The 11,004-nt window shown below is 43.9% G+C and overlaps 1 protein-coding gene across 1 annotated transcript in view; it reads right to left on the bottom strand.

Annotated features, from left to right (window-relative positions):
* Window positions 1-6,855: 6,855 nt before the first annotated feature.
* Window positions 6,856-11,004, bottom strand: part of LOC118218905 (NLR family CARD domain-containing protein 3-like) — a 31,026-nt gene continuing 26,877 nt past the window's right edge. The window contains exons 5-7 of the mRNA XM_035401656.1: window positions 8,393-8,554; window positions 7,719-7,765; window positions 6,856-7,484 (exon numbers count right to left, since the gene is read on the bottom strand). Coding sequence (XP_035257547.1) covers window positions 6,856-7,484; window positions 7,719-7,765; window positions 8,393-8,554 — 838 coding nt within the window. The remainder of the gene's footprint in view (window positions 7,485-7,718; window positions 7,766-8,392; window positions 8,555-11,004) is intronic.

The following is an 11,004-nucleotide window of genomic DNA, read 5'->3' as shown; positions in this document are numbered from 1 at the left end:
CATTCTGATTTCCTATATTAGGGCCTAGTTTCAGATCTTTACAAAAAATGTTATATTAGACAGAGGGAACCGGAGTAAGCAGTCAACGTTTTAGAAACTCCCAACTTCAGCCTTGAGTCTCACCCTCTGGAGTTCAGTCCCTTGTAGTAGCGTCACAAGACCACCGGATGGCGGAAAGCATCCACTTTGTGTTTCCAGTATTCCAATACAGCCCACAGGTCTGATAGCAAAAGTAAATACTCTGATATTTTCGACTATTTCAAGCTCCTGCCACGGCACATAATGGTTTTATTAAATTCCATTTAGCATGAGGATGGGGGTGTAATTTCAAAGAAACACTGCACTGGTTGATGCACTGAAGATGCTCATTTTTATTGTACACACAGAGCACGTACACAGCGCATCAATACACACAGACACGCACATGCATAACATGCACACACACGCACACAAACACACACACAAACACATATACACCATGTTCACCCGATCATATAGATAGATGGTTTGATACTGTGGTTTGTGTCTTTGGAGGCCCTACTAGACTGAAGGCTTTTCTTTCTGGGGAGGCTACGCTCCTTCGGTGTGTGTAGCAGGATGCTGGCCATGTTCTACCAGATCATTGTGGCCGGTGTCCTGTTCTACACCTGTGTGTGCTAGGCTGGGAGCCTCTACTCCAGGAACACAAAGAGGCTCAAACTGATCTAGAAGGCCAGCTACCACCCTCTGCTGTTGTTTTGGGTGCAGTGGGTGTTTGCCGACTCTCCCCCCCCTCTCTGAGCCAGCCCCCCTTCTCTGCTTCCTCGGCCAGCCCTCTAGCTGCCCTCCTCAGCCTTGCCCCTGCCATGCCCGTGTTCTCCAGAAGGTAGAGCACTGACTGGCGGGTGAACCCCCAGCGTCCCACCTCCACTGGATGTCACTCTCTAACCGACCTCCTTACACTCCTTACACTCTCACACTCCGCTGCCAGGTCGGAGACCTTCAGGCGTTTCCGCTCATAGGCTGCTTCTGCCCCCTCCTCCCATGGGAGGGTGAGCTCCATATAAGGAGCACCACCTTCACCCGAGAGGACCACGTCTCCATATAAGGAGCACCACCTTCGCCCGAGTAGAACACGTCTCCATATAAGGAGCATCACCTTCGCCCGAGTAGAACACGTCTCCATATAAGGAGCACCACCTTCACCCGAGTAGACCACGTCTCCATATAAGGAGCACCACCTTCACCCGAGTAGACCACGTTGCCATATAAGGAGCACTGTTCTGTGTCCCTGTGCTGGAGGCCTGCTCTGTGTCCCTGTGCTGGAGCCGTCTCACAGCCTGACAGACCTGCTCAGTGTCCCTGTGCCGGAGGCCTGCTCTGTGTCCCTGTGCTGGAGCCGTCTCACAGCCTGACAGACCTGCTCAGTGTCCCTGTGCCGGAGGCCTGCGCTGTGTCCCTGTGCTGGAGCCGTCTCACAGTCTGACAGAACGTGCATGGGCCTCGTTTGGGTGCAGCACAGAGCAGACGGTCTCATCCACACCAAACCATTAGCGCAGGTTCTGAGGAGAAGGCAGGGTGTCATAATTGGCCCTGATCAGGAAGCTAAGCCTGGCTTGTGGTATCTTCCACCTGTCTGACCCACTGAGCGATCGGTCCTCCACACTTTCCCACGCTGTCCATCCTCCCAGACCACCTTAGCAAACTGCTAAAACCTGCTACCTCTCCTGCGCCATCCATGGTGGGATGACCCAGAGTCTTCTCCCCTCTGTTTCCCTGCTGGGGGGGTTGTGCCCCTCTGTTTCCCTGCTGGGGGGTTGTGCCCCTCTGTTTCCCTGCTGGGGGGGTTGTGCCCCTCTGTTTCCCTGCTGGGGGGTTGTGCCCCTCTGTTTTCCTGCTGGGGGGGGTTGTGCCCCTCTGTTTCCCTGCTGGGGGGATTGTGCCCCTCTGCTTCCCTGCTGGGGGGGTTGTGCCCCTCTGCTTCCCTGCTGGGGGGGTTGTGCCCCTCTGTTTCCCTGCTGGGGGGGTTGTACCCCTCTGTTTCCCAGCTAGGGGGAAGCAGTCAGGTAGAAGCAAACTGCAAACATAGAATGCATATCAGACCACTGCTATATGTACCACAATTAAACCATCAGTGAAAGCCCAGGATATACCGGTATATTTATAAATCAATGACAAAGTATGTTCTACAGCATACCCAGCAATTTACCCACCCAGATATCATTTCTGATTAACAATGTTGTACATTTTCAGCTTTCATAAAATGCCAGTAGTACAGATTCTGATGTAGTCAGCTGAAAGGAACTTCTTAGCTTACAAAGGAGATGGTACAGTAGAATGGGCACATCTAATTTGTTCAGGTGCAGGGCATAAACAATATGTAGAGTTAAAAAAATGTCTGATGTTTGAACAGACTAGGCAGAATGTGTCATTCCAAACAGATTGGAATATGGGTTTAACATCAGCATGCCTTTGGAGCTGAGTGAGTATGTTTAACATGGTCGGTGAAAATAGCGGCGATATGTGTTATTCAACTAATCATTTAAACAGAAACATTTACACTCTAGACATTTGACACGTAAACAGTAAAAATAACACATACAAATGCAACATTACAAACTTGCACCAGCAGGCCTTATCTGATAGAAGAAAAATAATCACATTATCAGAACAGACAGAACAGTCATTGCCACACGAATACCTAACACAAACGCAATTTTCCCCCATGTGGAATAAGCCGGCAGAGTTGCGCGGTCTCTAATAAAAATGATTAGCATGGCTTACAGGCTCGTCACGGAACAGAAATAATATAAAATGACACCAACACAACAATCCTGTAATGTAATTACAGTATCACATTTTGCAGTAAATTATTGGCTTATCAATGTTCAGTCCAAAAGCTCTTATTAGATGCCACTGTTGACATTTTAAAGTTTGGCCTTACAATCCTTCCAGCTTCTCCCATTGTTATGCTTGGATTTATGACATGGTCAATCACTGTGGCTCTAAATTCATTCGATACAACAATATTTCTCCTACCTGCTTGACCACAACCTCAGCCACAGCCATGACCCGTCCATCAGTACCAACTGCATTGGGCTGCTCCATGTTGTCAGACACTGCTGAATGTAGTGCTGTAAAACAGCCTTTTATGTTGGGATTATCAATCGTGCTGCAATGCGACTCACCTGGGCAATGTTGCTGGAAGTGATGAGACAGAATTGCAAACATCTTGACTTCATTTCACAATCTGCATGTCTAGCAATAAGCATTGGAACATTGTACTAATACGAGACGACTGTATTGTGAAAACTGAGTGTGATTTAGAGTTGTGCACTTTGTGGGTAGGTACTGCAATTAGTGTCTTAGGGTAAGAATTTTGCCAGTCAGTTTGGCAAATTGAGTTTTCCACATTGAGCCAAAGCAATCATAACATACTGTAATGCATTTGTAATGTGTGACTGCAGATATCAGAAATGCATCTGAAAAAATGAGAAAAACTGTAGGGTCAAAGGAACATCTCAGAGACTGGATGTCATGCAAACCACACTTCTGCCCTGATTTTGGCTTAGTGGTCTAATCCATTCAACTGATGTGCAGCAGATCCAGGTTCAAACCTACAGGAAAACTATTTATTTGAGAGGTAACATAAACATACCAGCTCAATAGACAAGCAGTGCCTTTTCAAAATGTATTGAGTTGTGGTTACACTACAGCAACAGAAGCAAGCATTCATCAGACACTACACAACTTCTCTTATAATGGATTTTATTTCCACTACTGTAGATGAATGTCATTGCTTCAACTGCAGATTTTAGCCCCATGCTGATCTACTCAAATTGAGCCCAAACATAATCCCATACAGAATATGAAATAAGTACTACTGTGTCACAGGAGTTCAATACATCACACAATAATAAATCACAACAGCAAAACATTTGATATTTTAATAATTCAGGTTTAATCATTGCATATTATTGTCTGAAAATACAGAAAATTAAAGCAAAAAAAAAAAAACAATCCTAAAAGAATTAATAAGGAAACTCAATCCATCATTGTTTACAGTAATGAAAGGAAATAAGTACACTGCAGTGATCATTCTGCATTCTCCCTATCAGCTGCATTTGCCAACAGAAATTTGCACATTGGAACTCTTGTGAAAATGAATGAAAGCAACTGTAAAAACTAGTAAAATGCACATTTAAGTGGAGGAGTTTGCCACTGAATTATTTTAAAAAAGATGCAGATACAGGAGATAGAATTATTACTTCAAATACATTTTACCCTGCCATCTTTCGGCATTATTACTCTCAATGTTATATTAATGTTTTAATAATCAAAAGTACATTAACACACCTTGAACATTTGCAATACAAATGTATTAAAATGTTAAAAAAAAAAAACATTTAGACAGCAAGTGCTTAACCTGAACTGCTAAAAGATAATACTCTTATGTACAGGAGTTAGGCTGTAGTGAGATTTTATATATATATATATATATATAATATTGGGCACAGCTGAAATTGCACTGGTAAGGCATTGGTCAAGGAAGGTTCCAAGTGTGTCGATGAGTGTGTGTGTGTGTGATTGGGTGAGAGTGTTTGTGTGCGTGAATTTATGAATGTGTGTGCATACATGCGTACGTTTGTGGGAGTGACTGTGGATGTGAACATGTGTGTGTATGTGTGTGAGTGCATGAGTATGTGTGTGCCTGGATTGTGTGTGTGTATGGGTAAGAGAATGTGTGTGCGTGTGCACGCATGTGTGAATGTGTGTGTGATTGTTTATTTGAGTGTGTGTGCGTGCAAGAGAATGAGTGTATGTATGTGTATGTGTGTGTGCGTGAGAGTGCCTTTGTGAATGTGTGTGTGTTTATACATGTGTCTGTGTGTGTATGTATGGGTATGAGAATGTTTTTGTATGTGTGTATGTGTATGTGTATATGGTGTGTGCACGCATGTATGTGTATGCGTGTGTGCATGTGTGAGTGCATGAGTATGTGTGTGTGTGCGTATGGGTAAGAGAATGTGTGTGTTTATACATGTGTGTGCGTGCGTGCGCATGGGAATGAGAATGTGTGTGTGTTGACACGTTTGTGTTTGTGCGTGATTGCATAAATGTGTGTGTGTGTGCGTTTGCGAATGTGTGTGTCTGTATACTGTATGTGAGTGTGTGAGTGAGAGAAAAAGTGTGTGTATGAGTGCGTGTATGTGTGCATGCGCGTGTGTGTGTGTGCGTGAGATTGTGTGTGTCCGTGTGTGCATGTGTGTGAGTGACTGGGTGTGAGAGAGTGTGCGTGCATAGGTCTGTGAGTGCGTGTGCATGAGTAAACATGAGTGCATGTATTTGTGAGTGCGTGTGCATGACTGAGAGAGAAAGGGTGTGTGTGAGAGTATGTGTGTGTGATGGAGTGTATGTGAGAGAGAGAGGGTGTGTGTGTGACTGGTTGTGCGAGAGTGTGTGTAGATGTGTGAGTGCATGTGTGTGAGTCTAGGTGCATATGAGTGTGTATATATATATGTGTGAGTGTGTGATTGAGTGTGTGTGTATGTTTATACGAGTGTGTGTGTGTATATACGTGAGTGTGTGTGTGTGTGTGTATGTGTGAGTGTGTGATTGAGTGTGTGTATCTGTACATGAGAGTGTGTGTATATATATGTCTGTGTGTGTGTGTGTGCATGCGTTGGAGTGTCTCTCTACTCCAGTTAGCAGAGGGACACTGTGGAGTGTGTGTTGACACGTGTTTGTGTCTCTGCAGGCATGTGTGTGCGTGCGTGAGTGCATGAGTTTGTGTGTGTGTGCGTGCGTTTGTGTGAATGTGTGTGGATATGAGTGTGTGTGTGTGAGAGAGAGGGTGCGTGTGTGTGTGAGTGACAGAGTATGAGAGAGAGAGAGAGAGAGAGAGAGAGTGTGCATACGATTATGAGCGTGTGTATGTATGCATGCATGCGTGTGCGCGTGAGAGTGCACTGGTGAATGTGTGTGTGTTTATACATGTGTGTGCATGCGTATGGGAATGTGAATGTGTGTGTGTTTATACATGTGTGTGCATGCGTATGGGAATGTGAATGTGTGTGTGTTTATACATGTGTGTGCATGCGTATGGGAATGTGAATGTGTGTGTGTTTATACATGTGTGTGCATGCGTATGGGAATGTGAATGTGTGTGTTGACACGTGTTTGTGTCTCTGCATGCATGTATGTGTGCGTGCGTGAGTGCATGAGTTTGTGTGTGTGTGCGTGCGTTTGTGTGAATGTGTGTGTGACTGTGGATGTGAGTGCATGTGTGTGAGAGAGAGGGTGTGTGTGTGAGTGACTGAGTATGAGAGAGAGAGAAAGTATGTGTGTACATACGGTTATGAGCATGTGTACATATGTATGCATGTGTGTGTGCGCGTGAGAGTGCACTGGTGAATGTGTGTGTTTGTGTGTGCGAGAGATTGTGTGTGTTCATGTGTGTAGGTGTGTGTGTGCATGTGTGTGATTGGGTGTGTGAGTGACTGGTTGTGAGAGGGTGTGTATGTGTGTGTAAGAGTGTGAGTTTGTGTGCACGAGTGTGTGCGTGCATAGGTGTGTGAGTGCGTGTGCATGAGTGTGAGAAAGCAAGGGTGTATGTGAGAGTATGTGTGTGTGTGTGGATGTGTGTATGTGGGTGTGTGTGTCTATGTGTACCTGAGTGTGTGTGTGTATGTGTGTATGAGTGTGTGTGGTGCGTGTGTGTGAGTGGGTATATGAATGTGGTGTGTGTGTGTGTGTGTACATAAGCGTATGTATTTGTGTGTGCGTGCATGTGTGCGAGTGTGTATGCATACGTGCGTGTGTGTGTGTGTGTATGCGTGTGTGTGCACGTGCATGTTTGTGTGTGTGTGTGTGTGTCTACTCCAGTTGGCAGAGGGACACTGAGGAGTTCCACATTCTAAATCCAGCACAGAGGGGTTTGTGTTGAGTGAAGTGTGTGTGGAATCTGTGCAGGAGGGTCAGTGTGTCAGAGTCAGAGACGCTGTAGAAGGACAGAGTGCCGGCCGGACGGTCCACACACACTCCTACCCTGTACACACACACTCCTCTACCATCATCATCATCATCATCACACACTCCTGCTCTGCGGTAGGGGGAGGGGGGGGCAGGTATGTCTGTTTGGTTATTATTGTGCCAGACAGAGTATCTGAGTTTATCAGAGGGACCGTAATTACAGCAGCCCAGACTCCAGGAGTTTTTATTGTATCCAAACATACAGTCATAATCCTCTCCTTTCCTGCTGATTCCTTTATCTGTCACTGCTATATCAACCCCTCCCCACCCCTCAGACACACTGAACTCAGCCTCCCAGTAACAGCGCTCACACACACTCTCTCTGCACACAACCTGGCACCAGCGCTCAAATCTCTCTGGATGATCAGGATATGGCTCCTCTCTCCCCGGTGTGTGTGTCACCCTCCTGTTCCCCTCAGACAGAGACAGCTCTCTGTGCGCTGTGTTTGGATCCAGTGTGAGCTGACAGCCGTCTGCACACCAGAGACATTAATGAGATTAATTATCATTATTAATATTCACCTTATTATGTGTGTGAGAGAGAAAGGACTGTCATAGTACCTCTGTGTGTGTGTTTGTGTACGTGTGTGTTTCTGTTTGTGTGTTTATGTGTGTAAGAGAGAAGTCTCTCTCTCTCACACACACACACACACACACACAGCAGAGTGTGTATCTATACAAAGTGTTCTGTGTCGATACACACTCACATTTCCTGGGTCCTGGTTTGGTCCTGTTCTCTCCTCCATGGTCCACACTGTAAGAACAGCAGAACAGAATTCTGAATTTTAACCATCCTTTATTTCCACTCTTAACACACCAATGACATCACATATATAAAAACAAAGGTACAATAAAACACAAAACCACAATCATATGAAAAAAACACAAATCTGTCAGAAAGGAAACTTATTCCATTCACTCACCCTGTTCCATGTGCAAAAATATCTCCCCTCCCTCCACTGAACATAAAACACCCTTATAACACACACACTCTGAAACACACTCAGGTTCTCCATTGCTTTGTAATACTGAAACTCCACCATCACTGTGTCCCTGATCAAACCCCTAACTACAACAACCACATCTTATTTACTGCAGTGATCCCGTGCAGCACCCTCCACAGGAGATCCCCAACTCTCTTGAGTAACGCTGGTTTGTACAGTGCCCTCCATGCCCCCCCCCCCCCAACTCCTTTTGTGTGTGTGTGTGTGAGGTGCACTATGGAAACTCTCTTTACTTACAGCAGTGTGAGTGTGTCCAGTTTAGCAGCAGACAGCACTCTCACTCCTGAGTCTCCCGGGTGATTGTATCTCAGGTCCAGCTCTCTCAGGTGTGTGTGTGTGTGTGTGTGAGGTGCATTGTGGAAACTCTCTGTACTTACAGCAGTGTGAGTGTGTCCAGTTTAGCAGCAGACAGCGCTCTCACTCCTGAGTCTCCCGGGTGATTGTATCTCAGGTCCAGCTCTCTCAGGTGTGAGGGGTTTGAACACAGAGCTGAAGCCAGAGAATCACAGCCTCTCTGTGTGACTCTACAGCCTGACAGCCTGCAGAGAGGACACACACACCTTACATGCATTAATATAAACTAACAGGGCTGTGTGTCAAACACATAGCAGTGTGTTACACACCTTACATGCATTAATATAAACTAACAGGGCTGTGTGTATCAAACACATAGCAGTGTGTTACACACCTTACATGCATTAATATCAAATAGTGGCTGTGCCTGTCAAACACAGAGCAGTGTGTTACACACCTTACACACACTAATATAAACTAACAGGGCTCTGTGTGTAAAACACATAGCAGTGTGTTACACACCATACACACACTAATATAAACTAACAGGGCTGTGTGTGTCAAAAATATAGCAGTGTGTTACACACCTTAGACACACTAATATAAACTAACAGGGCTGTGTGTGTCAAACACATAGCAGTGTGTTACACACCTTACACACATTAATATAAACTAACAGGGCTGTGTGTGTCAAACACATAGCAGTGTGTTACACACCTTACACACAATAATATAAACTAACAGGGCTGTGTGTGTCAAACACATAGTAGTGTGTTACACACCTTACACACATTAATATAAACTAACAGGGCTGTGTGTATCAAACACATAGCAGTGTGTTACACACCTTACACACATTAATATAAACTAACAGGGCTGTGTGTGTCAAACACATAGCAGTGTGTTACACACCTTACTCACATTAATATAAACTAACAGGGCTGCGTGTGTCAAACATATAGCAGTGTGTTACACACTTTATACAGATTAATATAAACTAACAGGGCGGTGTGTATCAAACACATAGCAGTGTGTTACACACCTTACACACATTAATATAAACTAACAGGGCTGTGTGTATCAAACACATAGCAGTGTGTTACACACCTTACACACATTAATATAAACTAATAGGGCTTTTTGATTGAAGGGGTTTGTGTTTGTACTCACCCCAGTCTCTGCAGTTTACAATGTGGGTCCTCCAGTCCAGCAGAGAGCGCTCTCACTCCTGAATCCTGCAGCTCATTGTCTCTGAGCTCCAGATCTCTCAGCTCTGAGTGAGGAGAGCGCAGGACTGAGGCCAGAACATCACAGCAGCCATCTGTGAGATTACACCAACCCAGCCTGTGGAGAGACCACACACACACATACACACACAAACATGCACACGTACACACACGTACACACACACACACACACACACAAACAACACACATGCGCACACACACACACACATGCACATACACATAAATACGTACACACGCATAAGTATAACACATACATAACACACATACGTATATACACACACACACACAACACACACAACGCACATGCACACACATACACACACGCACATACACACACCACACATATAACACACATACGTACACACGCACACACGCACAACACAGAAACAGACACACAGAAACACACACACACAACACATAAACACGCACACACGCATAAGTATAACACATACATAACACACATACGTATACACACACACACACACAAATATGCATACGTATACACACACACACACAACACACATGCGCACACACACACGTGCACACACACAGACACACAGACAAACACACACACACAATTGAAATTCACTGCTGATTGTCACACTGTGCACCTTGGCAGCAGATAAATGTGGAATTTCCTATTTGTAAAGTACGTGCATTCCTGGGATGTACACAGTACACACAAAAACAGGAAGAGTTTATATTAATTATGTTCATAAAGTATTCCGACTAATCCACAAAAAAAAGGTTATCACTTGGCTCAATTAATAAAAATAACTAAAAATAAGGAGCCAATTCAACTCAAGGTTGGGGGCTTCCTGCAAGGATTTCATTAACAAAACTGTTCCATGTTGCGATGATATCACATGGGACACAACATGATTGCAAACATATTTCATTTGCAAACACAAGAAACAGCACTAGTATGATCACTATGGTGTACTTTACCTCACCTTCAGTCTACAAACATCTTTATATTTTAAAAACATTCAATCTTCATCTAATATTGTAACCAAGGCGGCAAATGAAATACACTGCAGCGCCATCTACTGGCTGCAGAGAAACACCACAACTGATTATTGCCATTGACTGGTACTACAGGTATATGGAGGACCAAAAATTTTAAAATAATAAATAAATAAATGACTCAATAAATGAATTAATGTATAAATAAATAAATGAATCCAAAAGCAAGAAAATGTAAAAAATAAATGAATGTACACAGAAATAAATTAATAGACAAAATCTGACAAATGGGTATTTGCATTTATTTCCATATTTATTTCTTGATTCATTCATTTCTGTGGATGTTTATTTCCATATTTATTTATTGCTTGATTCATTTATTTCTGTATATATTTATTTCCTTATTTATGTTTAAATTAATTTATGTCTGTATATATATATAATTCTGTATTTCTGTATTTTTTCATCCAAATGTTAATGAG

The sequence above is a fragment of the Anguilla anguilla genome, chromosome 19 (assembly GCF_013347855.1).
Source record: "Anguilla anguilla isolate fAngAng1 chromosome 19, fAngAng1.pri, whole genome shotgun sequence".
Lineage (NCBI taxonomy): Eukaryota > Metazoa > Chordata > Actinopteri > Anguilliformes > Anguillidae > Anguilla > Anguilla anguilla.
Note: the sequence above shows the minus strand (reverse complement) of the source record. Positions and strands in the feature narration are given on the sequence as shown.